The sequence below is a fragment of the Lepidochelys kempii genome, chromosome 27, assembly GCF_965140265.1.
Source record: "Lepidochelys kempii isolate rLepKem1 chromosome 27, rLepKem1.hap2, whole genome shotgun sequence".
In the NCBI taxonomy this organism is placed as follows: Eukaryota; Metazoa; Chordata; order Testudines; family Cheloniidae; genus Lepidochelys; species Lepidochelys kempii.
In genome coordinates this window covers 18,498,100-18,524,672 of record NC_133282.1, presented here as the reverse complement: position 1 = coordinate 18,524,672, position 26,573 = coordinate 18,498,100, and the positions used below count along the sequence as shown (strand labels likewise).

General features: G+C 58.8%; 2 protein-coding genes across 6 annotated transcripts; both read right to left on the bottom strand.

The window, feature by feature from the left end:
• Positions 1-5,592: 5,592 nt before the first annotated feature.
• Positions 5,593-12,383, bottom strand: LOC140904095 (coenzyme Q-binding protein COQ10 homolog B, mitochondrial-like). Of its 2 annotated transcripts, XM_073326398.1 has the most exons (6): positions 11,249-12,383; positions 9,246-9,389; positions 7,586-7,744; positions 7,154-7,346; positions 6,438-6,539; positions 5,593-6,090 (listed from the first exon to the last, which is right to left on the bottom strand). In XM_073326398.1, exons 1-6 carry the CDS (start codon positions 11,356-11,358, stop codon positions 5,923-5,925), a joined length of 876 nt encoding a protein of 291 aa, XP_073182499.1. In that variant the 5' UTR covers positions 11,359-12,383; the 3' UTR covers positions 5,593-5,922. The 2 variants fall into 2 exon arrangements, with proteins under 2 accessions (XP_073182499.1, XP_073182500.1); XM_073326399.1 differs by lacking the exons at positions 9,246-9,389; positions 11,249-12,383 and adding an exon at positions 8,175-9,215.
• Positions 12,384-12,472: 89 nt separating this feature from the next.
• On the bottom strand, positions 12,473-23,347 carry COASY (Coenzyme A synthase). 4 transcript variants are annotated; one of them, XM_073326393.1, is made up of 10 exons: positions 23,241-23,346; positions 21,209-21,877; positions 19,906-20,120; positions 18,532-18,663; positions 17,577-17,766; positions 15,871-15,935; positions 14,936-15,020; positions 14,147-14,244; positions 13,909-14,055; positions 12,473-13,171 (listed from the first exon to the last, which is right to left on the bottom strand). In XM_073326393.1, the coding sequence occupies exons 1-10, from the start codon at positions 23,329-23,331 to the stop codon at positions 13,124-13,126; spliced, it is 1,740 nt and encodes a 579-aa protein (XP_073182494.1). In that variant the 5' UTR covers positions 23,332-23,346; the 3' UTR covers positions 12,473-13,123. The 4 variants fall into 4 exon arrangements, with proteins under 4 accessions (XP_073182494.1, XP_073182495.1, XP_073182496.1 ...); XM_073326394.1 differs by lacking the exon at positions 23,241-23,346 and adding an exon at positions 23,102-23,199; XM_073326395.1 differs by lacking the exon at positions 23,241-23,346 and adding an exon at positions 22,114-22,135.
• Between the last annotated feature and the right edge of the window lie 3,226 nt (positions 23,348-26,573).

Genomic DNA, 26,573 nt, shown 5'->3' with positions numbered 1-26,573 from the left:
GCAACCCTCTCTTTCTGCACAGGGTTACAATGTGCTTCTTAAGGAGATGGTGATAGGCCACCACTCCGCTCTCCCCAAGTTGTTGTGGACTCACAGGCCTGTGTGCTCTCAGCTCCCCACGGTTTCCAAAGAGAACCCCTTGTGTGCCAGCCCTTCTCAAGGTCACCACCTCTTTGCCAGGGTCCAGCTGCTGACTCCTCCGCCCCTGGGACCGCTCGCTGCAATCCCCAGGGGACCCTGTTACTGAAAAAGCCCTTCTCTCTGGTCACACACTTCCAGGGGTTAACCACCCCCTGAAATCATCTCTCTCTCTGAATCTTCAGCAGGCCTGGTCCCTGTCAATCCCCCTTCATTTTTACTGCTCCCCAGTCACTTACTGCAGGAAGCGCAGTCCACGGGGTGCAGTAGATCCCACCGCTCCCACCAGTTGTCACGGAGTCCCCGGGCGATGCTCTGGAACTGCTCCCCATGAAGCCAGGCAGGACTCTGGGGACGTCTCCTTTCTGTGAGCAGCCTGTCTGCAGGACACACAGCTCACCCGGCTTCCCCCTTCCCGGGTCTGACCTCGGAGCATTCAGCATCCTCTGCCCCTCCGTGTGCTTCCCACAGCAAGTCCACTCATGCGGGGCTCCTGGGGCAGCCAGAGGGTCCTGCACCCCAACTCCGCAGTCAGACGGGACTCTCGGCCAGCCAGTAACACAGAAGGTTTATTAGACAAAAGGAATGTGGTCTAAAACAGACCTTGCAGGTGCAGAGAACAGGACCCCTCAGCTGGGTCCATTTTGGGGGGCAGTGAGCCAGACAACCACATCTGCACTTAACTCCATGTCCTGGCCAGCCCCAAACTGAAACTCCCTCCAGCCCCTCCTCCTCTGGGCTTTGTTCCTATTCCCTCCCCCCCCTCCCCCGCCAGGAGGTCACCTGATTCCTTTGTTCTCCAACCCTTCAGCTCTCACCTTGCAGGGGGGAAGGGCCCAGGCCATCAGTTGCCAGGAAGCAGGGTGTTGGCCATTCTCTGTGTCCAGACCCCTGCACACACCTGCCCTCTAGGGCTCTGCAATGATCATACACCTTTATCCCCCCACCTAGATACTTAAGAACTGCATAGGGGAAACTGAGGCACCCCCACACTATTCAGAGGAAACATTAAGAACAGTCCCACTTCATCACACCCCCTGAAATCGTCTCTCTCTGAATCTTCAGCACGCCTGGTCCCCGTCAATCCCCCTTCGTTTTACTGTTCCCCAGTCACTTACTGCAGGAAGCGCCGTTCACGGGGTGCAGTAGATCCCACGGCTACCACCAGTTGTCCCGGAGTGTGGGGGAGTCCAGGCCCTGCACCCCTCTTCCTGGGATTCACTGAGATTCTCAGCCAGCCAGTAAAACGGAAGGTTTATTGGACAACAGGAACACAGTCCAAAACAGAGCTTGTGGGTACAACCAGGACCCCTCAATCACGTCCTTCTGGGGGAGCAGGGAGCTCAGACCCCAGCCCCGGGGTTCCCTGTGTTCCTCCACCCAGCCCCAAACTGAAACTAAACCCTCCCAGCAGGTTCCCTGCTGCAGTCTCCATCCACATTCCTGGGCACAGGTGTCACCTCCCCCTCCCCCTCCTGGCTCAGGTGACAGGCTCTCAGGTCTCCCATCCCCAGGGCACATTCCCAGGTCAACGCTCCCCCCTCCCTGCTGCGTCACATCGTCACATCATGGAAGTGGCTGGTGTTGCCCCTACGCAAATGCCCCTTGGTGCATTCCTGCCTGGCCCCTGCAATGGGGCCCTGCTCTGGGCAGCGCTTGCTGCAGCAGGCTCGGTGTTTGGCCCAGGCTCTAAGCCTCTCCCGTGCCTCTGCCACCGTCCGCACCCGTCCGCTGGCTGCACTGGCCTGAGTCCCTGGAGACCTGGCAGCCTGGGCTCCTGCTTCCTCCTAGGGGGAATGAGCTGATGCCACAGGGGCTTCGCTGCCGGTACCGTCTCACTCCCAGCAGCAGCAGGAAGAGCCAGCTCTGGCTGAGACTCAGCAGTGCCTGGGGCTGGCCAGAGCCCTGCAGTGCAGGACCCAGAGTCATGCCAGTCGGGGGTGTCCCATGTGGCACTGCAGGGCACTCGCCTCCAGGCCATGAGCACTCCACAGCCCTGAGACACTGCGGAAGCTGGCCTGGCCTCGGCACAGCGCGGCTCTACGTGTGCTGCGAGCACGTGGAAGTAACGGGGCAAACGCCACCTGAAGTCCCAGTGTCGGCGAGGCCCTGAGCTCAGCCCTGGCCTCGGGAGCCCAGCCAGGACCCCAGGCTGGCGCAGGCCACAGAGCCGGCCGTGCCACTTGGGGAGGTTCTGTCAGGGCACCGGGCTCGGCTCTCGCGCTGCCCTTGGGCCACAGGCCTCACCCGCCACCAGCTGCTCCCTGCTCCCAGCCAGCCTCAGCCCCCTGGAAAATCACCGCGATTCCTCCCCTGTGCGCACAGCCGCTGGGAGGCAGCTCAGCCTGGGCCTTCCTGCAAAGGGGCGTAGTCCTAGCAGGGCACCTGGCTGGCCCGCAGCTGCAGCAGCGGTGGGATTTACCCTCTCCTCACCAGGTGGGGACAGGCAGCACCTGGGGCGCAGGGCGGATTGGGAGACTTGCCCCAGGTCGTGGAGGCACGCTGTCTCAGAGCCAGGAATCAATGCCCAGGGCTGCTGACGCCCGGCCCCACCAGAGATCAGGCCACCCTTCTCCCCAGCGGCCTGGCAGCCTGCCTCCAGCAGCAGCCGACACCCCATAATGCACCCGGCCACTTGGGCAGTTCTGCACCTGGGGTGACCAGCTGGTGCCCTACAGCAGGAGAGGGCACTGGCTGCCTTCGCTGGCTCCCTGGCTGCCCCCACCCCGAGTGCTGTCCAGCAAAGCCTGTGCAGAGCCCACTGGGTGTCCCCCCCCACCTCCCCGCACAGGGATCATGAGCTGCGATTGGGCAGCGGGACGCACACCCCTGGGGCACTGGGGCAATGTTGATTCAGCCAGCTGGGGCTGCAGAACCTGCCTCCCTCCCACTGCATCAGTGGGAGTCTCTGCCAAAGGGGTCAGGCAAGTCCCCTCCCATCCCGCTGCCAAGCCAGCGCCAACGGCAGCCTCCACCAAGGAGCCCCCTGGACAGAGTCAGAAACTGGGCTAGTAAACCAGGGACCCCCCAGCACACATGGAGCCCCTGCAGCCCCATCGCCCGCTACAGACCCTGGGGCCAAGAGCTCAGGGCATGGCACTGCCAGACAGGCTCCCTCCTCCCAGCAACAGCCTGGAGTAGGGGGAGGCTGCACCTGCTCCCAGCTTTGGGACCCACATGGCCACAGCCCTGGGCCCAACCTCAGTGCACTTCCTGCCTGCAGCCCCTGGCGCACTGCAGCCCCCACTGCGAGTACCACAGAGAGGAGACAGTTCCCCAGGGGCGACCCATTCCCCAGGGCACCTCATGGCTCCTCTCCCGGCCCCCTTGCCCCCGGGTCCTGACAGCGCGTCATGTTCTCCCACTTACGCCAGGGGCTGCAGTTGATTCCTGCCGCTGGCGTAACCGGCCCCGAGATAACAGCCACCTCCTGTTCCCGGTGTGCCCCTCCTGACGCCGGCGGCAGGGACAGCACAAAGTCCACTGCTGACGTGCCACCCGCCCCGCGTTGGCCGTGGCCCCAGTGGAAGCAGAGGGCACAGGTGCAAAGGCCCTTTGCCTCGCTCAGGCCGCGGTCCTGCTGGGGCTGCACCATGAGACATGCCTGAGAGGTAACGGGTGGACAGCACAAGCCCTCGCTTCCCCTGCGGGCTGCAAAGGGAGCAGCCCTGGAACCCTGATGGGCACCACTGACCCGTTCCTATGGGCTATTCTCTGCCCAGCAATCGCACCCAGGGCTCCCCTCTCACAGACCAGGCCCCGCTTGTGCTAGGTGTTGCACACACAGACCCTTCTCCAGCCGCTGGCTCTCACCCCCAAAGGCCAGCGGCTCCAGCCATTGGCTCGTCTGCAGCAGACATTTGCTTCATGATGAAAAATCCAGCCTGTGTGAAGGGGCTGCTCCAGGCCCATGGGCTAATGGGGGTTCCTACAGTGGATACTAGCTACATCCAGGAGGGACCCCTGGAGCCACCTACTCTGACCCCCAGCCACTCACAGATCCTCACCTGCTAACACCAGACACCTGCAGAGAGTGTGTGTGTCCTGCCCCCCTCCCCGCTCAGAGCCTCCCACCAGAGGGGCCTGCCTGGCATTCAGGTATTTCGAGGCAGCCTCCCCCTCAGCACCCCAGTGGCAGGATCTGTGGGGGGCACGAGGAACATTCCTGGGCCACGCAGCCCCTGGCCCTGGCCCAGCGTCTCTCGAGCAGGGCCGTTCCAGCACAACACAGTGGGGCCGTGACGCAGACGGGGGCGCGAACCAGGAATCGGCGACCTTCCCTTCCCCCTGCCTGCACCTCAGTGCGCAGAGAAAACATTCTGTGCTTTCCTCCTGACCCTGAACATGGAGCCTGGCTCCCCCCGCGCAGCGACCTGGGGCAGGGGTGGGGGCTGCTCCCCGCAGGTTCCTTTGCTGGGGGTCCAGTTCGCTTCTCCCACATGGGGGGACCTGGCTGCTAATAGGGAAGGAAGGAGCAGGTGGCTCCCAGCTGGGCTGCAGCTAAGGGGACTCAGCTCTGTGGAGCAGGAGGGGGCAGCTGCTCATATCCCACCTTCCTGTGGGAAGAGCCAGCCCTGGCCCAGACAAGGCCTCTGAAACCTGAGCCCAAGCCCCAAGCTCAGGGGCAGGCTGTCAGCAGCGCCCTGGGCCCAGTGATTGGATTGCAGACCTGCTGGCATGCCGCTGGGATCACCTGCACAGAAACCCAATTAGCAAGTGGCAGGTGCAGGCCCATGGAGGGATTGGAGCTTAATCAGTCTGAGAATCTGCCCCTGGGACTCGACCCCATCCCACTGGGCACTGCAGCCACCCTGCCCCAGCCCCAGCCCAGGGCCCGGGGCCCCTGCGATCAGCAGCACCTCCACTGTGCCACACTTCGTATTCAGCAGAACACGCCAGGCCCGGGAGACAGACAAGGGGCACGGGCCATTCGCCTGGACACTGATGTGCTGGGATGCAGAGACCCCAGCAAGGGGCGCATAATTCAGTCAGTCAGGGCCGCTGCCCCAGCCCTCTCTTGCCCGGGGTCAAAGCCATTTGGGACACAACCCACCCGTGGCAGCACCTCGGGTGAGCCGCACAGGGGCAAAGCCCGGGCTACACCAGAGCAGCGCATCTAGCAGGGCCTGCCCTGGGGGAAAGTCCCAGTTCCCCACGGCGCGTGGGGGTGGGTTTAACTGTTCCACTGCTGCCTGCTGCCAGGGCCAGATCACAGGCGCCCTCCAAGCTGGTATACACCCGCGGCCCGGGGAGTTTCCGTGTGCGGCTGTGAAGTGGACAGGAAGCTGGGATCACACTGGATTCCGCAGCCCCTCCCTGTTCCCATGACAGTTTCCGTTTCCTGTTTGCCAGTCACTTAACTTCCCAGAAGCTGGGGAAGGAGGCTGCTGAGAAGCGATAAAGGCCCTAAGGCGGAAGTGAGGCTGGTGGGTGAAGAAATGTTCAGAACAAGGCTTCATTCCAAATTTTATTGAGGTCACATTAACAGCAGAACATTTAAAAACAGAACAGGACACTGGGTCTAGGAACATTTGATATTGCAACAGACACATAGATCAGGACAATGGACCTTTGGTCTTTGTGGCACCAACATTAAATAGAAACAAAAAAGGATTAAAAAAATAATTTATCCCCAGGGTGTGTGGGTTAAATAGACATAAATAGAGCAAGGGATCTGGGTGGCGTCCAGCCAAAAATCTGGACAGAATGAAATGAAGACAGAGTCTTCGGCTGAGCTCAGAGGGGTGTCCCATTCCAGCAGGAGATGCTGGTCCTGAGGCGTCATCACATGCAGCGGGCTGCCTGCAAACACTTCTGGGGATGCACGGCCGTCTGTGGGCCGTACATCTTCTCCGCCCACCTCTCAAAGGCCGTCACCATCTGCTTCACCACCTCGTTGAAGAACAGGTTGGCCAAGTGGGAATGCAGCAAGGACTTGAACTCAAAGGAGACCTGGCAAGGAAACACAGATCTTAACGGGGGCTGCCCTGGGATCTCTGGCCAGGCAATTAACCGTACTCCTGAGAACCAGGGCAGGAGTTGCCACGCTTTGCCCAGCCAGCGGCTGCACGTGATCAGCCCGAAGATGCAGCAGATTGCAGCTGCCCTCGACTTCCTGCAGAATGGCAGCCTGCCAGAGCAGCAGGCTGCAGCATCACTGGGGTGGCCCGTCTAAAGCATTCGCTAGCCACACACGGCAACCCCCCGTGAAGGAAGGAATGCTCTGTGCAGGGCCAAGCCTGCCTCTTCCACCCCCAGCCCAGGCTGCCTCGGGGATTGGCACAGACAGGAATACTCACATAGAAGTCTAATGTGCAGGTGTCCGGCTGCCCCGGCAGCCCTGGGCTAAACCTCCACAGCGTCTCCAGGTGGCTGAAGATGCGGCTGTCGCTGCATACAGCCTGCAGGAGGAAAGGTGGCTCGGGTCAGCTTCATCCTACAAGGCTCTCAGCTGAGCAGGATACATTTCAACCCACCCACACCCAGGAGCCAGGGCCACCCAGCCAGGGCCACATGAACGAGTCTGAGAATGTGGAATGGGGTTACACCCGCTGGGCAGTAACATGCGAGCCCCCATCCGTAGAGAGGCTGGGGCTGGCAGCTTGCTTGGGCAGAGGTTCCTCATCTGGCACCTGTCCCAAGCACTGACTTATTAGTGGGACGTCAGCATATCCTCAGCCCTGATCTGCCTGGAAATGGACCCATGCAGCTCAGAGCCAGATACAACCCTGGGGCTCCTCGGAGCCCAGCTGCTGCCTCAGCATGAGGGGTGGGGGTGTGATGAGAATGGGGCAGTCGGGGTCACAGCCACAAGAACACGAAGCCTGGGAACCACAGCAGCCTCTTCCAAGACCAGTCTCTGAATTTAGGTGCCCCGGCTTGACATGCCTGGGGCCAATTATCAGAAGTGTCGAGCACCTGTAGCGAGCTCAGAGTGCTCAGCACCTCCCAGCTAAGCCCAGGGTGTCTGGCCCTGGGCATCCCCACAAACCCCAGTTCCCTGGTGGCCCCTTACCCGGATCTGGTGCTGGGGAGTCAGGGAGATTTCAGAGACGTAGCGCTCCACGACGGGCGCGAAGCCGACCTCCAGCTCTGCCCGCGTGAGCCCTTTGCGGCAGGACAGGATCTTGGAGCGGTTGCACCATGGCACGAAGAGCTGGTAGCTCTCCACGTTGGCCACCACGTTGTACATCTGCTCCATCGAGTAGCTGGAAGAGAGGGGAGACGAGCCACCTGTCAGCAGGTGCCGGGGGGGGTGACATTTCACAGAGTAACGTGCAGAGCACCTGGCGAGGGGGTCGTCAGGCTGGGAACTCAGCCACTGGCCTGCACCCTACCCCCGTCCCTGGGCAACAGGCCCCTGCCACTGCCCACCGGAGACAAGTCCCCCTTGGGGCGCTGGGGGCTCACACGCTGAACACACACCGGCCCGACGGGAGCGACTCACCCCAGCACTCGCGCTTCCGCGTACTCCATCCGCCGGGCGCCCAGCGGGGCCGCCAGGTTCAGGAAGGTCCGTGCCGGGGGCTGCGGCACCCACACCGGGGCGACAGGCGGGCGCTTGGGGGCCTGCAGTGTGGCCAGGATCCCACGGGAACTTAAATACCTGAAACGCAGAAGGCCGGGTACAGGGGGGGTGAGCGCACATCCCGGGGGCAGGGCAGCCTCACTGGTGTGGAGACAGACCCCGGGGAATCACCGCCACAGCCCCCCCAGCACTGGGCCCCCCTCCAGCGCAGGACTGAGCCCCCCCACCCGGGCAGGACTGGGTCCCCCCACCCCCAGCCCCCCCTCCAGCGCAGGACTGGGTCCCCCCACCCGGGCAGGACTGGGCCCCCCCACCCCCAGACCCCCCTCCAGCCCAGGACTGGGGCTCTTCTGGCGCCGGCTGGGGGGCAGGACACCAGGGGACGGTCCCGGGGGTCCCACGTGGGGCGTCCGCTCCGAGGGGTCGGGCAGGGGCCGCCCCGTCCCCGGGGCCCGGGACCAGGCGGCGGCTCCTGGCGGCCCGGCCGGCAGCCCGGCCCGGCCCTTACCGAGTCCCGTCCCCGGGGCGCGGGCGGCCCCCAGCTCCCCGCAGCGCCCGAAGGAGCGCGGCTCCCCTGCAGCCGCTCCCGGCCATGGCTCTCGGCTCGTCTGGCCGCGCCGCGCCGGCCGGCCCCGGCCCCCGAGCGGTGGGTCCGCCCCGTGCCCCACGGGGCGGGGCTGCGGCAGGGACAGCCCCGAGTCGGGCGCCCTGGGGCCGGGGGAGTCCGGGGCAGAGGGGCCGGGGCAAGCGGGGCCCTGGGCAGCTGTATGGGGGGCAGGTCTCAGGCTGGGTGTATGGGGGGTGGGGGTCTGGGTCCCAGTGAAGCTGTATGGGGGCAGCAGGGTGGGGGGCAGGTCTCAGGATGGGTGTATGGGGGTTCTTGGGCCCAGTGAAGCTGTATGAGGGAGCAGGGTCGGTGGCAGGTCTCAGGATGGGTGTATGGGGTCAGGGTCTGGGGCCCAGGGAAGCTGTACGGGGGGTCTGGGTCCCAGTGAAGCTGTATGGGGGAGCAGGATGGGTGGCAGGTCTCAGGATGGGTGTATGGGGTCAGGGTCTGGGGCCCAGGGAAGCTGTATGGGGGAGCAGGGTGGGGGGTAGGTGTCAGGGTGGTTGTATGTGGGGGTCTGGGCCTAGGGCAAGTATTGGGCTCACTAAGGCAAGAAGTGGGGACACTCTCCCTTTCCTGGTGCTGCCTGGGTCCAGCCCTAGGCCAGAGATGGAACTGTGTCATGGGTTTCAGAGTAACAGCCGTGTTAGTCTGTGTGAGTCCTGTGTTCGCTGAGTGGGGGTGGGGGTTAGTGTGTGAATACAAGGGGCGAATTAGAGAGGAAGCTGCCTGCAAACACCAGGGCTCGTTTTAGGGCTGCAGCGAGACTGGACCCAGGGAACATTTCCCACCCCAGCTCTCGCCCCGGGGGCAGGAATGAGACACAATTACTGTCTTTACAGCCCTGGAACCTAAAGGCCTAGGCAAAACTCCAAGCTGATCTCCAGGGGCGCAGAGCTGGCCCCAGCCCCAGTCGGTTTTTCCCCGCTAAACCCTGCGCGAGGGTGGGTTGTGTAACAGACACTTTACAACCTGGCTTCCGCTGCAGATGACTCACACTCCACCGATGTAGGCCAGTCCAAGGGAGCGGGGATTGCGGACAAACAGCCTGGCCAGACCTCCCGGCCCAGTGTCCTTGGCTTCTCCCTCCCTGACGTAGCTGCAGCAGACTCGGGCCTGGGGAAGGAAAGAGCCTGCTCACTGCAGTCTGACAGTGAAATTCCAGCTGAGGTTTTCATGAGGCGTCTCCACAAGCTCCAAGGGCAGGAATCTCTCCAGGGAAGAGCAGCAGCAGCACCGGGAGCCAGTCTGAAACCCTCCACTGCTGCCACTCTGCAGCCAGCATCAGGGAAACCATGTTCCCCTTGGCTGGAGACAGAAGGGACAGGCCCCGGCTGGGCCTGCTGGCTGGGCCGGGCTGAAGCTCAGTATCACTCAGCCCTGCTTCCCCTCTGGGCATCTTGTAAATCACCAAGAGCTGAGAGACAGTAGGGTGGGATGTTTCCTTCACTGACCCCTTGGCGATGGACCCACCCGATCCTCAGAGATGAAGCTTCTGTGACCAGAACACAGCTTGGGGGGAAGAGTAATAGGTTTGCTGGAGGAGAAACAGCCTGATCTACTGCAGGGCTGAAAAGAGTGTGAACCGCGAGCCCGCTCCCGCCCAGTAAGGAGCAGTCAGCTCAGGGTTTGTCTGCATGGGAAAGTTTGACCAGTTATACCAGTATAACTAAACCAAGAGTTGTTCCAGTATAACTCCACATGGACCCTCACAGTCCACTATCCAAGTGACTTTTTCAGGTTAACTTAAAGCCCTGTCTAAATGTCATAAGCAACACTGAAAAAAGGCACTGGTACCCGGGACTCGAGTGGCCACAAGGATGGGGCATGGTGTCACTATACGGTTACAACTATGGATACCAAGCAGGAAGGGGCTGCCAGTGCTTTGGAGGACAGGATTAAAATTCAAAATGATCTGGACAAACTGGAGAAATGGCCCGGAAGTCAATAGGATGAAATTCAATAAGGACAAACACAAAGTTCTCTACTTAGGAAGGAACAATCAGTTGCACACACAGAAAAGGGGAAATGACTGCCTAGGAAGTACTGCGAAAAGGGATCTGGGAGTCATAGTGGATCACAAGCTAAATATGAGTCAACAGTGTAACACTGTTGGAAAAAAGCAGTCATCATTCTGGGATGTATTAGCAGGAGTGTTGTAAGCACGACACAAGAAGTAACTCTTCCGCTCTACTCTGCGCTGATTAGGCCTCAGCTGGAGTATTGAGTCCAGTTCTGGGCACCACATTTCAGGAAAGATGTGGGCAAACTGGAGAAAGTCCAGAGAAGAGCAACAAAAATGATCAAAGGTTTAGAAAACATGACCTATGAGGGAAGACTGAAAAAACGGGGTTTGTTTAGTCTGGAGAAGAGAAGACTGAGAGGGGACGTGAGAACCATTTTCAAGTACATAAAAGGTTGTTACAAGGAGGAGAGAGAAGAATTGTTCTTCTTAACCTCTGAGTTCAGGAAAAGAAGCAATGGGCTTAAATTGCAGCAAGGGCGGTTTAGGTTGGCCATTAGGAAAAACTTCCTGTCAGGGTGGTGAAGCACTGGGATAAATGGCCTAGGGAGGTTGTGGAATCTCCAGCACTGGAGATTTTTAAGAGCAGTTTGGACAAACACCTGTCAGGGATGGTCTAGATAATACTTAATCCTACCTTGAGTGCAGGGGACTGGACTAGATGACCTTTCGAGGTCCCTTCCAGTTCCATGATCCCTTTAAATTCACACCTTGGCTTAAACCAGTATAACTTTCCTTCCCATGTAGACAAACCCTCAGACGCTGAAGGGAGTGGGGGCACGTCTTCCCTCTATTGGTCTTTGGCCAGAGGAATTGTATCTACTCTGCGAGTGACTTACAAGTGGGGGGAAGGAGGAGGATGGGCAGCTCTTCTGGGTTCTGCCTGGGCGGTGGAATGTTTGCCCCCATACCAAGGAACACACAAGGGGAGATTAGAGGTGCTGCTTCTTACGTGGCATCTTGATTATTTGCACCCATTGCAGCCCATTCTGAACGACCCCCTGCTACTCTCTTGGGGGATGAATGGTCCTTTTGATCCACCCAGGAGACCTCTTCGTCCATCCAAGATCTTTTTCTGCCTTGTGTTCTTCTGCCATCAGCTTTGCCTTCAAGTGCCCATAAACATGCATCACCCGCTAGACCTATTAACACGTGCCTTGCACTAGAGGTGTTAGGGGGAGTAAAATGATTCTCAAATCATTAGCACCAGCAAGAGTGGCATGTAATTTAGGGCCCTCTGCTCAGTGGGGCAGTGCTGATCACCGGGTGAATGAGCAGCTCCCTCCGCTGGCCACCTGGCACAACTGCAAGGTCTATTTTTTAAAGTTATTGATAGCCACAGACAGCAGCCGGGGCCAGGGCCGGATCCTGCAAGCTGCTTTGGTGCTGTCAGTTGGGTGTAATCAGCACTCTACTGCTAGGCACAGAAGGGCAGGTCCTGGGAGACTTTGGCTGGACTAATGCAAGATTCAGAGCTGGCTGGTTAGGGCACCGTACAGACTCGCCCCTCAAGCACCAAGCTGAGCACCTAAGCCATATCCAGGGCTGTGAGAGAGCCAGGAGTACATGCTGGGCATGACACTGAACACAAACTCAGCCCCTGCAGATTCCAGCCCATTGGCAAAGCTCCTGCTGCAAGGACTGGTGATGGCAGCACCACATCCGAGTGGCTCCTACATCACCCCTTCCTCACTGCACCCAGGATCCAGGGAGGAGCGGAGGGGCATGGCTGCTTTGCGGCACTAGTGTTGTGCGATTTGGATCCGTTTCCCTGCTGCTCAAGAGTTCTGCATGGGGGTTTTGTATCATCCCCATGAACAGCCTTAAGCTAACTTCAGCTCAGGCTCTGACAGCACCAGGCTGGCATTGCTCAAAGAATGGGAAAAGCCCTCCGGGGTCCCCCTAGTTCAACAGGCCTCCGGTCTGGTGCTGGCCCAGGGCTCAGCACCTGTGGACACAGCTGTCCCGGCCACTAGCGCAGGAGCCTGCATGGCACGGAGCGACAGCTGAGGGCTAGTGAAGCTCCCATCGCAAGCCAACAGGACTCTCCCCCCCGGCGGGAAGAGCTGCTTTCCCTTAGACCACCGGCACAAACGCAGCCTGCCTGGGGACAGGCCCTTGGGCTCGAGGTGAACAGAAGAAAGAGGCCTGGCAGAACAATTACCACACGGAGACAGACTGTGCAAACCGGACCTTTAACTGGCACATGCCTGCAGGGTACACAGTACGCCCAGCTCTGGCGAGCCATACCACGGCGGCCCATCCACGGAGACAGGGGGACAATCGAACAATACTGATCATACAAGGGGGGTGACTGCGCTCATGTCACCACTCCGCACAGCGTAACCCAAAGATGATTAGGGTGGCAAATGGAGCTGGGCCTCCCCCCGGGACGTGCTGTGTGGCAGTGTTCTCCGGCTCCTCTGAGACTGCAGCCTCAGAGGGTGCAGGGGACACCGGTCACATCAGGCCAGTGCTGCTGGTGCCTTCCTGGCTTGTGCCCATGCTGCCCCTCACTGCCCTTTGTTCCCGCAGCAGGGTACTGCCTCTTGGTCAGGGCCTTTGGCAGCAGTAAAGCAGGACGTCTCTGCCCCCAGCCCCTTCCCCTCCACACCAGACGAGCCATTTTAACCACCCAGCTGAGACCTGAACTGTGCCCTGCTGACTGACGACGTGGGATGCTAGAACACGGTGTGAGATACACAGCTGGGTCCAACGCGCAGGCACTCAGCCCTGGCAGCAGGACCCAGCAGTGCTGTGATTCCCAGTCTGGCTGTGCATGAAGATGAGACGGGAGCGATAGGAAAAACCACCAGGTCCCAAGACTCTAGTCTCGGCCGATGCGCTGCTGCAGGAGGGCCCAGGCCTTTTCCACCTGCCAGAACAAACATGGGACAGTAAGTCAGGGACAGCAGCAAAAAAGGGCACCAAATGCAGCTGTGCCAGGGCAGAGATGGGCACAGCCTACTAGGGCACTGGCGCAGGGACAGGCGTGATCTCCACTTACAGCGCAGTATGCACAAAGGCCCAAAACCTTTCACTCCTTTCAGGCTGTTTAGGACTCATGACCCACCGGTGGGGCGGCTCTGCCAGGGGTGGCTGCAGCACAGACTAGGATTTGGGGGGGTCTCACTGGCCACTCCACTAACCCCTGATTCCGCTGAGCTAATGCTGCAATTGGGTATCTACCAGAATGCACGGTTTTTCAAGGAGACGACCCTCACCCCAGGAAGGAAAGAGACCCAGCAGCCATAGCTCTTCCATGGGGAGAGGGACACAGAAGATCCCTAGCTCCTTATCTGAGCCCGCTGTAGGGACCAGACACTCCTTAAGCCCCATTTACACTAGAGCAGAACAACGCTCCCACCCGACCTGATCATAATAGGGCGAGCCGTGGGAACGCAGCTTGTCCAAGGCTCTAGGGTCGCATAGGCAGGATTCTTACCTAACCACATGGTATCTAGGTGCCCGGCTGAAGCTGCAGTTTAGGTAGGGTTTGCATCTCTGCCACAGGGATGGACCCCAGCGGCTCCCCTCCATCCCTGCTGGCCTGTCCTAGGCAAGACAGCAAGCACTCCTGGATCCCCAGCCGGGCAGACCCTGGGCTCTCACCTGTTTCTGGGTTGCCTCCGGCTCCCAGAGGGTGTACAGCACGACATGGGACTGCTTCACCCTCTGGCTGCTGTTCAGCTGGCTCTGTAGCCTGTTCTGAGCAGCCTCTTCACTCAGCCCATCTCTGGCCATGATGCGGCGCAGGGCCTGAAAAGACCAAGCGGGGACGTTCACTTCCACGCGGGCACATGAGGAGCCAATCACTAACAGCAAACGGCTGGGGGAGGGAGTCGCCTACCTCCTTCTCCGGGACGCTGGCCATCCATACCTCATGGACCATGTCTGTCCAGCCAGCCTCCAGCAGCACTGCAGCATCCAGCACGCACACCGCTTTACCTGTGGAACAAGGCCCTTCCCCGTGAGTGCCTGGGAACCATAAGCACGCACTGTTCCCTGGGGCTGTTTATACAAGCCAATCCAAGCAAGCCTGAAATGGCATAAGTTCCTGCAAAGTGGCAGCACTGACATCTTACCGCAGAGCAAGAGAACCCCGTGCAGAAGAGAAAGCAGCAGGCCCCAGACTGTTTCCTGCCTAGCATGTGCACACAGGCTGGGCCGGGCCACGGGAGCGTCTCCAGGAAAATGCCTGTCAGGCTAGCAATGCTCCAGGGGCGTTCCATTTCCCCAGGAAGCTAGAGGAATTCTCTCCTAGGGAAAACACATGCAACACCCTCGCTGCTGAGATATGGTATTACAAATGCACCCATAGCCTTCTCTGGAAAGGGATGGCGGCAGAGTATCCAACCATTTAATGCAAAGGCTCCCATCCAAGTCTGGCAGCAGTTTGGCCCCTGGCACTTACCCAACTGCAGGGAGCAAAGGCTCCGAGATGCAGTGGACGAGCTCCCAGTAAAGCACAGAAAGGTTTGAGCTGGGAAAACCTAAGAGCTCGAGGCTGATCAGGAAACAGATGCAGCTGCAGGCTGGGGCTTAGGACAGCAGGTACCCAGGGTCTCTGGACTGTACGGTGGTAATAGGATGATGTGTCCCAGTCCCCTTTGGGTTCAGAGGGGAAGATCACGCTCACCCTGCACTGCCGCTTCATTCAGCTGCCTCTTTGTCATCTCAGCGATCACAGGCCACACGATGTCTGTGAGACACTTTAACTGCTCCTAGCAAGGGCACATGGCTGGACTTCAGTTACTTGCTTTCAAATATGATCAAGTGACAAATTTCCTGGGTAACCCAGCAAGGGGAGTCGCCCACAAGCATCCCTATTGCCCCCTCCCCCCAGGGCCCCACGTTTCCAGCTGGCTAGGTTAGCCCCCAATGGAAGATGGTGATGCTGCACTAGGAAGCAAGGTGCTCTCCTCCTCTTTCCTGCCCTGCAGGGAACAGATTCTCTGAGCTGCTCCATCAGCAGTAGCCTGATCTCAGTCACTGCAAGAGCTCAGCTGAGAGGCGCTTTGCAAGGATCTATCACGATGTAACAGAGGAAGCTGGGGAAGTGGGAGTTGCAGTCCAGGCCTCAGCAGAAAGGTGTCCACACAGGGCTCTGACTCAGACAAGCCAAGAAGCGACAAGGTCATGGAGACTGAACTCCCCTTCCACACCTCAGCTTCAGCTCAAAACCCAGGGTGGCTAATCTCCCACTGTTGGTCTGGCTAGTGAAAGGGGGAGCACAGGAGCAGACCAGTGGTCCATTCCCATCACCGTGTTGGCTAACTCTGCTCAGGGAAACCCCAGGACACAGAGGGTCAATCAGCCTGGGCCACATCTACACCAGCGCTTAGCCCAACACTGGGAGATGTTGCCCTGGAAGTTGGTCTCTCCCGGTAGGCGGCTTGTGCTGCAGAGGGGATCCAGGTCTCCAGTGCCGCCAACACCTTCACACTAGAGAAAAAACAGCCTGCGGGAGCCGAGGAAGGGAGCAGCAGAAGCACGGAGCGGAAGACACCAAAGCCTTGGCAGCAGCGGGGACAGGAGAGGGGAAATATTGACACTGAGCTGGGCGGGTTTTACCTGGTTTCCAAACACTTTGGCCCCAAGGATTTTCCTGTTAATTGTCCCATCTTCATTCAAAATGTCTGGAAGACAAAGAGCAAGAGGAAAAAAGGACTCAGAGCTCCAGCACTGGGGAAGCAGGGGCTGCTGAATGGTGTCTCTGCCTGGCATTCCCTTAAAGGGAACTGCAAACAAGGTTTCAAACCCTGGGCTTCTTTAAAGTGTAGAGAGGGCAGGAAAGGCCTTTTTCCTTCACCTTGAGAACATTAGGAATGTCAAGTCCAGTCTTCCCTGCTCTAGCTGGAGAGCTTGTCGGAGGGCACAGCTACGGAGTGGGAGGTCTCTCACTTTACCGGAAGTGTCCTTTCTCCCTATGTATGGTTCATTAGGCAGCAGAATTCAACAGCAGTTAAAAACAGCTCAATGATCTCCCTAAGAATCTCTCCCCCGCCTCCACTGCTCAGCTTCCACATAGCACGTCACCAGGCACCACCGAGACCTGAATTTCTTATGGAAAAGACAACAGATTTTTGGACAACCTTACAGGCCCGTCTCTAAGTCCCTTTCTCCTCACCTTCAGGTCACTTTTAAAGCAGCAGGTGGCCAACATGCTCATGGCACAGCATAGCTCTCATCTTTAATACAGAGGCAAGGCCTAAAAATGCTACAGACCAATATGCTAGGTTTCATTTTAAATGAAGCACATTCTGCTTGGCTCAAACTAGATCAGTGGTTCTCAACCATGGGTACACATACCCTGGGGGTACGCTGAGGTCTTCTGGGAGATCCATCAACTCACCTAGAGCCTAGTTTTACAACAGGCTACATAAAAAGCACTAGTGAGGTCAGTACAAACTAAAATTTCATAGGCAACGATTTGTTTATACTGCTCTGTATACTATACACTGACATGTAAGTACAATATTTAAATTCCAATGGATTTTATAATTATATGGTAAAAATGAGGAAGTCAGCCATGTGTCAGTAATAGCGTGCTGTGAAACTGCTGCATTTGTATGTCTGATTTTGTGAGTTTTTAAGTGAGGGGAAACTATGGGGTCCACAAGACGAATCAGACTCTTGAAAGGGGTGCAGGAGTCTAGAAAGGTTGAGAGCTGCTGAGCAGGAGCACTGAATGCTGGGACCTCTGTACTAAGGAAGAGGGCACCTGCAGCTGGCACCATTTTCTGCCAGTCACCGGCAGCCTTTGTGCTCCCACAACTCTGCTTGCAACACAGTCCTTAGATCATTGAAGCTTGGGTGCCCTTGTCCTACCGGGTTCCTACCAAGCAGTTTAGGCTTCCAAATCAACCTATTACCAAAAGAGCTCTCTGCCAGGAGCATCCTCTGTATCCCAAAGAGCTGTTTGTTTGGTTCTGAGACACCACCTAGGGATGAGTCAGCCAAGAGACAAACTCTAGTTGGCCTGGTGTTTTCCTGCTTCAGTTGCAGCGAATACCCAGTACAGGGAAGCACAAGTCAGCGAGCACCCTGGGTCCAGGGCAAATAACCATGGGTGCTATTAACAGCCAAAGGGGTCAGTGAATAAGAAAACTAGCTCCAGCACTTCACTTTCAGACATTAGCTCTCCACATCCGCCTTAGCTGGGGAAGTACAGGGTACGCTGACTGCTCCCAAACCAAAGGAGGGAGAGATCTGGAACTCAGATGTGTTCCCATAACCTTTGCTGCCCCGGTGTTCTATGCAGAATTTGCTGGCTGTACCTTTTCCGAAGTCCTCCACCACCTGCTCATATGCAGGGCCACCGGGGGCATAGGCTTCGTGGCCAAGTTTGTCAACATCGATGCGGAAAGCTCCCAGGTGTTCCAAGTGTCTGGCAATGGAACTTTTCCCACTTCCAGTTCCCCCAGTCAGACCGATCACATAGGGGCGAGAAGGCCGCGCTGGGTCTTTCTATGCAAAGAAGAGTTACAGCATCAGAAGATTCCAAAGCTACTCAGCGCTGTGGGGGGCCAGGAAGGGTTGGGGGGAAGAGGCCCTGATCGTGACTCCCCATGAGCTCTGAGGAAGGATGTGAAAGCTGATGCAAGCTGACAGCTCCTCCCTGGGACCATGAGTAGAGACATGGTCTGGTCTTGGTACGTTCCATGGATGCCCCTGAAAGGGAGACCCCGGCACACCCCAGTGTCCACCACACCAGGCTGCCACATCTCCTCCAAAACCCGCTCAACATCCGGCGGCACTTCTCCCTGTGTTTAGTTACAGTCACAGGATCCAAACTAAGCCCGGGAATGTCATCGTCAACCTCCTTCTGGCATCAGGTCAGTCCAGGAGGATGCAGTTACAGGGCCCTTTCCCCCAGAACTCATTCAGGCAGGCAGCTGGGCCGAGTTCTTTTGGACAGTGCCAGCTGACTCCAGCAAAGGGCCCTGTCCAGGCCCTCTGCTCGGTGCCCCCTTGTGTTGTCTCTATGTCCCTACTCTCATCGCTGCCCTTGTTATTTGACCCAGGACATGCGGTTGAGCTCTGTTGCCTTTGTGTCACCCCTCTCCTGGAGGGGGAGCCATTGTTGTTTCTGGTCCCCACTCACTGGAGGTCAAGTAGACCAGCGCCTCTCCCCAGGGCTAGAAGCCACACAAAGCCCTACAAGCCAGAGGGCACTTGGCAATCAGACTGGAGTCACTGTTGCAGAGCCTCCAAGTTACTGTGCCATCCTACCTGTGGTGGCTGCAGCAGTGTTCCGAGCAGCCTCTGCCGGATGCTGGAGGAGCTGATCTTTTCCTCTTCATTCTCTCCATGCCTGGGATTTTTAACCAGCAGGATCTCATGGAGGGCCAGTTCGGAGAGCCCCTGCAAACAGAATGTGCAGCACAGCGCGGTCAGAAGGTGGAGAGCCACCAGCAGCCCTTCAGTTAGACCAGCCCCCAAGCAGAGTCACAGTGAAGGCAGTGTCTTCACACCAAGCTCTGGAAGCCCTCTGCAGTCAGCCGGGATGTGGGCAGTTCTGCAAGGAGGCTGGAGGTTGCTGCCTCTCACTGATTAGTCCCCACCTGCCTGCGACTGGGCAGTGCTACAGGCCACTGCTGGGCAAGGACTGGGATGACAGAAAGGGACTCTGGAGTCAGGCGTGAAAGCAGCAGCCAGAGAAGGGGAGGGTCTCTAGGAATCAGGAGCCACTTTCCACCTACAGGACACAGCTCCCCTACTATCCTTTGGGCCAGGCCAACCAGTAATTGCCTTGGCCCAGGAGAGAGCTCCCCTTGGGCAGGCTATTCCAGAATTGTCCATTCAGGGGATTCATGCACTGGGCACCAGCTGCTGTTGGAGACAGAAATCCCCAGCTGGGCCCAGGGCCCATCTGATGGGGCTGGCAGTTCCTACACATGACAGTGGACAGAGAAAGAGAGCCTCAACGGGGACTGCTGAGCTCCCAGGTGCATCACTGGAGTGCTCCTGCTCAACCAGTGAGAAGAGATGACAGGAGGAAAGGGTCCCCCTTGGGTAGCTTCCCGCACTGCTCCCGAGGGGGTATGGCTGGAGGGGCAGGGCTTTATACCTCATGGCATGAGCCACAGATTGGGGGAGGTTTCTGCAGAAGGCCAACCCCAGTGAAGAGGTACAGCCACATCCTCCCCCAGATTGGGGCTGCCCTTAAGGGGCAGGGTCCCCGCCATGGAGGGGCCATCTCTGTGGAGCTCAGAGGAGAACAGAACGCAATAAACTGTTTGGTCCCATCTATCCCTTGCACTCTCCGCTCACAGCTATCTGAGTTTTCACTCTTTTCCTCTGGAACAGCTGCACCCTCCCTTTGCAACACAGTCAGGAAGGACAGCCAGCTCATGAGGGGCACTGGCAGAGTTGAGTTGGGGGGGAGAGGAAGCCCAGGCCCGGAACAGCAGGGGGAGTGCAGATCAGGACTAGTGTTCACAGGAACTGTCAAACTGGGGTGCTTGCACAGCACCTGCTGCCCATGCCTGGCTTTGTCAAGAACTCCCAGGCCCTCACTTTCAATGCCACCAGATTTCGCCACACAAGTAAGGAATGAATAGCAGGAGGGGGTGTATTCCGCTAGGTCAGCTTTAAAGGCATTACATTTTCAAGTCTCTTCTTGTTCACGGCCACCCCTCCCTTGCGGGTCTCCTCACTGACTACTATACACTCCAGGTCAGGGTCCGTTATCGATGGGCCATAGGGGTCTACCAGAGGCACAATGTCATAACGCAAAGAGGGCTTCACGTCCACCAGGAACTCACAGAGCTTCTCCGCTCGTTGCTCATATGGTTGGATCAGCTCCTTCAGCATCTTATCTGGAAGGGAAGGGAAGAAACAGGGAGGAAGCAACAGTGTGCAGCTCCCCGCACCCAGAGCTAGCAGCAAATAGTGACAGTTAAAGGAGAGGCCAACAGAGGCTTTAGCAATCTCTAGAATGATCTGAGCCCTCACTTCCCTAGTGCCCGAAGGACATTGCGCTCCCCAGGTTTCTGTGCATTGAGCCCTCACTTCCCTAGTGCCCAAAGGACATTGCGCTCCCCAGGTTTCTGTGCATTGGAGAAAGGAGCCACTCTGGCAAGATGCTGCTGCTGCAATTCCTTGGGTTTGCTATCAGAGGAGCATCATCTCTGCACAAAGCAGCAGTGAGCACAGACAAGTGCTGCTTGGCAGGGAATATTTATCTCAGAGGGCAGCACATCCATCATAAAAACACAGACAGCAAAACACGCTCGACACAAGCAAGATACCAATCACTATGACAACCCTCCCCCACAAGTGATGGCCCTGGGACATTCAGACATCTCATCTTTTCACCAGGGATGACATTCCACCTTGGCTCAGGCAGTGGGAGTAGTCTGGTGAGTCTCACTTATCAGCTTTGGCCAGTTTCCAGTTCTCAGGCACAAACCCAGGGCTACTGCTTGTGCTCGCAGTACTGCCAGGGAAGGGTTAGCAATACAAACCACCAAACACTGCTAATTCTATTAGAAGGTTTACAAAATCTCTTCATAAAAGCCACCAAGCCTAACTGCTGGGCCTAAATGACTCTCCTGTCTTGTTAATAAATGATGCTTCTAAATTACCACTGTGCCCACATGGTTCAAATGTGCTTTACATCTCCTCTGATGTGAAACCTACTCTCCCCTTTCATCCTCTCATGTCATCTCCCCTTTCCCACAATTTACACACTCCACCTTTAAAGAAACTAGATGCTTAGACAGCACACCCATTTCAGAGTCCATGAAGGCTGGTCCTAAGCTGGCCCAAGGGAAATGCTACAGAGTGATACAAACAGCTCCCTTCCCTGCCATCGGGAGCAAAAGGACTGGAGCAGTGACGGTCCAAGGAGAACAAGCATAACTGGGGTTTTGCTTCCTAATTTGGGAATAGGATTCTCACTCACTCTCCAGAAGACCCTTGTCGGAGAGACCAACCAAAAGCCGGTTCTCAGCCAGCAGGCAGCATGCACTCAGAAGGATCTTGTGAGCGTTATGGAGTCTGTCGAAAGTGCCCCCTACAACGACATCGCTGTAACTCTGCAGGGCCCCGCCATCCGAGTCTGGCTCCCAAGGGGGCAGCTCGCTCTCGTCCATCGTGGGCTCATACTCTGGGTACAGCAGCACAGAGCTGAGATTGGGCCTGCAACTGTAAGAGCTGGTGGCATAACGCTCCAGGCACTGCTTCACCGGGTTGTACTGGCCCCCATCACTGGTCTGGAAGTCGGTCAGGATCACCTCGGGCGGCTGAGAGAGGTTCTGCACGGAGGAAAGCGACTGTGGCGTCAGGCTCTGGTTGCGGATGTTCGTCAGCAGGACCCGCACGTCGAGGTGGCTGTGGGTGTCAGCATCCACATACAGCTTGTTGATGAGGCTGTAGACCTCGGGTGTGGCTGGCACGTACGTGGACCTGGGCTGGGAAGAGCCTGTCAAGCTGAGGCCTGGCTGTAAGTGAATGTACAGCGTGTCCTCCACGATCCGGGAGGCCGAGGCCAGGATGGGCACAAGGCGCAGAGATAGGGCAGAGAGCGGGGCGGTGAGCACCAGCAGGCCGGAGTGGAAGACAGACATGGCACCTGGAACGGACACGCAGGAGCAAGGGAGGGGGTTACGCGGGTGACAGCAAAGCGTGAGCTCTAGTGACCTGGTCTCTGAGCGTCACTAACCCCCAGCCTCACCACCCAGAACCCACTGTCCCCAGCCCCCCGGCCCCCGCCACTCTGCTCCCAACCCCCAGCCCCCCTGCCCCCATCCCCCCACCCTCTGCCACTCTGCCCCCAGCCCCCCGCCTCACTGCCCCCAGCCCCCCCACCCTCTGCCACTCTGCTCCCATCCCCCCCTGCCCCCACCACACTGCTCCCAACCCCCAGCCCCCCTGCCCCCCCATCCTCTGCCACTCTGCCCCCAGCCCCCACCACACTGCTCCCAGCCCCCCGCCTCACTGCCCCCAGCCCCCCCACCCTCTGCCACTCTGCTCCCAGCCCCCGCCACTCTGCTCCCAGCCCTCCGCCTCACTGCCCCCGTCCCCCCCACCCTCTGCCACTCTGCTCCCCGCCCCCCTGCCCCCATCCCCCCACCCTCTGTCACTCTGCTCCCATCCCCCCCTGCCCCCACCACACTGCTCCCAGCCCCCCGCCTCACTGCCCCTGTCCCCCCCACCCTCTGCCACTCTGCTCCCCGCCCCCCATCCCCCCACCCTCTGCCACTCTGCCCCCAGCCCCCACCACACTGCTCCCAGCCCCCCGCCTCACTGCCCCGTCCCCCCCACCCTCTGCCACTCTGCTCCCAGCCCCCGCCACTCTGCTCCCAGCCCCCCGCCTCACTGCCCCCGTCCCCCCCACCCTCTGTCACTCTGCTCCCATCCCCCCCTGCCCCCACCACACTGCTCCCAGCCCCCCGCCTCACTGCCCCCGTCCCCCCCACCCTCTGCCACTCTGCTCCCCGCCCCCCTGCCCCCACCCTCTGCCACTCTGCCCCCATCCCCCCTGCCCCCACCACACTGCTCCCAGCCCCCCGCCTCACTGCCCCCGTCCCCCCCACCCTCTGCCACTCTGCTCCCATCCCCCCTGCCCCCACCACACTGCTCCCAACCCCCAGCCCCCCTGCCCCCTCACCCTCTGTCACTCTGCTCCCATCCCCCCCTGCCCCCACCACACTGCTCCCAGCCCCCCGCCCCCCTGCCCCGTCCCCCCCACCCTCTGCCACTCTGCTCCCCGCCCCCCTGCCCCCATCCCCCCACCCTCTGCCACTCTGCTCCCAGCCCCCCTGCCCCCCACCCTCTGCCCCCCGCCCCAACCGGCCTGGCCCGGGGGGGCGGCTCAGGCCCCGCTCGGGGTGACCAGCCCGTAGGGGGCGGCAGGCGGGGAGGCCGCGGGGGATGCTGGGTAACGCGCCCCCCCAGCGGGGCCAGGGCCAGGGGGCGGGGCCGCGCTCACTCACCGAGCGGCCGGGCCAGGGTCCGCCTCTCGCCGCCGCCCCGCGCCTGACCCGGAAGCGCTACCCCAGCCCGCCGGAAGTGTGTCGTCGCCATTTTTAAAATCTCCGTTTACAAGAACAATTTTATCGACCTTCCGGGCGACCTCTGACCCCCCGGGCTCTCGCGAGAGGGGGCGCGACTTCCGGGGGGCATGGAGGCGGGCTCACGAGGGCGAGGTGGGGCGGGGTTCCTGCAGGGGGCGGGGCTAAGGGGAGAGGTGGGGAGGGGCTCCTGCAGGGGGCGGGGCTAAGGGGAGAGGTGGGGAGGGGTTGCTGCGGGGGGGGGGCTAAGGGGAGAGGTGGGGAGGGGTTGCTGCGGGGGGGGGGCTAAGGGGAGAGGTGGGGAGGGGTTCCTGCAGGGGGCGGGGCTAAGGGGAGAGGTGGGGAGGGGTTGCTGCAGGGGGGGGCTAAGGGGAGAGGTGGGGAGGGGTTCCTGCAGGGGGCGGGGCTAAGGGGAGAGAGAGGTGGGGAGGGGTTCCTGCAGGGGGCGGGGCTAAGGGGAGAGAGAGGTGGGGAGGGGTTGCTGCGGGGGAGGGGCTAAGGGGAGAGGTGGGGCAGGGCTCCTGCAGGGGGCAGGGCTAAGGGGAGAGGTGGGGAGGGGTTCCTGCAGGGGTCAGGGCTAAGGGGAGAGGTGGGGAGGGGTTGCTGCGGGGGGGGGCTAAGGGGAGAGGTGGGGCGGGGCTCCTGCAGGGGGCGGGGCTAAGGGGAGAGAGAGGTGGGGAGGGGCTCCTGCAGGGGGCGGGGCTAAGGGGAGAGGTGGGGAGGGGTTGCTGCGGGGGGGGGCTAAGGGGAGAGGTGGGGCGGGGCTCCTGCAGGGGGCGGGGCTAAGGGGAGAGAGAGGTGGGGAGGGGCTCCTGCAGGGGGCGGGGCTAAGGGGAGAGAGAGGTGGGGAGGGGTTCCTGCAGGGGGCAGGGCTAAGGGGAGAGGTGGGGAGGGGTTCCTGCAGGGGGCGGGGCTAAGGGGAGAGGTGGGGAGGGGTTCCTGCAGTGACCCCTCACCCCACTTATTTTAAGATGGACTGAGCTGTATTAAAACTGATAACAGCAGGGAGGGTTTTAAACACGGGATTGAAGCAAATGCTAGTTGCCTTGTGTAGGCGAGAGCAGCAGAAATGTACCCTGGGGAGGACAACCCATGCTGTGCTGTTGGAAGTCAGGGCTCCCTACAATGTCCCTTAAAATAAAACTTTGTCCCTTATGTTTCATGTGATATTTCCATCCAACAAAGGTGGTCACCCTACCTGGAGGGGGAGTAACTAATGGTGGAAGTTAAGGATGGGGCTCTTGACAGGGCAAGTGGTAGGGGAAAAGGGTGTCAAGATGCCCCCATGTCACGAAGCATCACCAGGACTACCCTGCCAAGTGGGATGGGAGTCCTGGGACCCATTTAGGGATCTGAGGGCCTTACAGACCCTGGGCTGGGAGCTGGCGGTTGGGGTCAGTGGTCCCTGCTGATCCACTGCAGCTCACTGTTAAGGGAAAAAAACAATTAGCTCTTGCTCTCACCCCTCTAGGTGCTTGATTCGACTCTAGGATCCCACAGAGTTCTAGATTCAGAGTCCAATCTACATGGGCATCTTTTACTGGTGTACAGAAATATAGCTCGAGCTGGGTGCCTCCGGAGAGGGACCCCGCCCCACAGAAATTGCAAGCAATTATACCCTCTACAGTTGGTAACACCGCCCTCGCCCATGTCCAAAGTCCAATCCCCTAATTTGAGTAGGGGTCTCTGCTCTTTTCCATTGGACAGTTCTGTTGCTGAGTGGACAGTCCATTGCCGGGTGCTGGATTTGCTCCGGGAGACAGTCAGTCCTACTCCTTGCATTTTTTCTTATCTCCAGTGATAACGGGCAGTCTCAGCGGGTTTTGAAGCTGCTTCTTCAGCATTCCTCTCAGGTCAGCTTGACCTCAGCCTAAGGCTTCAACTACTTAAATCACTTATGCTAAGTTATAAGAACAAACTTATTGAACATCATATAAAATAGCATATAAGCCCTTTTTTATAACACTCACCAACCTGCTTGTGCTTGGCTCAGACCGATCACAACTCACTGGAAACCCAGAAGGTGACACGGAGACACTCAGCTACCTCTGTGACAATGGAAGAGCCGACTTTCAGAGATCCACCCTCTAGCCACGGAAAAAGAGAGGAGGTCTTGAGCCCTGCTCTGGAACCCCAGTTTGCTTGGGAACCCATCCAACAGACCAGAAATAAACACCCTCTACAACAAGGAACCCTAAACCCACCCCAAGAGTCTGACCCCTGTTCTTCCCCCATTAGACGTGATTTTTTAGCCATTTAGATGTCACAGCATCGATGGTAACCTAGAGGCTCACCTGTTTCATTGCTTCTGGAGCCAAACTCATTGCACATACCAGGGGCTCCTTGCATTCCTCCATTCCCCCCCACATGCGCCTTCTGTGTCACCCTCCTCTCTTCAGTGACCCCCTGCACTTTCTCCCCACCCACTTCCTCATGCCAGGGACTCTGGGTGCCCTCCCTTCCCCCATTGCCCCTCTGACACATGGAAGGGGCTCTTCATGCCTCCCTGCTCCCATGACCCTCATACCAGGGTTCCCTTTCCCACATGCCAGGGATGCTGTTGTGCACCCCCATTCCTCCCACTATTCTTATTTCTTTCTGCTCTGCTGACCAGATGCCAGGGGCTCCATGACCCCCCCTCCCCATTCTCCCCTTTTGCTTTTTCCAGTTTTTCCCCAAATCAACAGGGGTCTACCCATTGGTGCTTAGAACATTCCCTGAACCTTCGGAATTGATCAGACCCGGTATTCAAAAGTCATCGCATTACAGACAGGAAAAGGCCCTCGAGTCGCTTCGCCAGGCCGAGAAGCCTCTTGAGCAAGCGACTGTGTTGTCTGGGGCTTGCAGCTGACCTATACAGCACCTGCAGGAGCTTTTCAGCCACCTGGAGTTGGGCGCGTGAAGCTTCTCCGCAGAACAGGCCAGTAGTGCTGGAGAATGGGCTCCGGGATGGGACAGGATGTGTGGGTGACACTGAGGGAATGAGTCCTGTGAGTGCCGAGGCTTCTCCATCCCTAACTACTGTGTCCCTGCCTAGAGATGAGGCTCTGGGAACAGCCTTTCCCACCTGGCCTCAGCCCTTTCTGAAACCGCTTCTTTCCACACTTAGGGCAGCTTTCTTAATGCTTCAGAAGACATTTCTTCTCCCTGCGTGGCCCGGGCCAGGCCTTGGTACCAGCGAGCACACTCTACCTCCTTATCTCACTGCAGAAACAAACCCAAATTACTCTGATAACCCTCTTCTGCAGCACCATG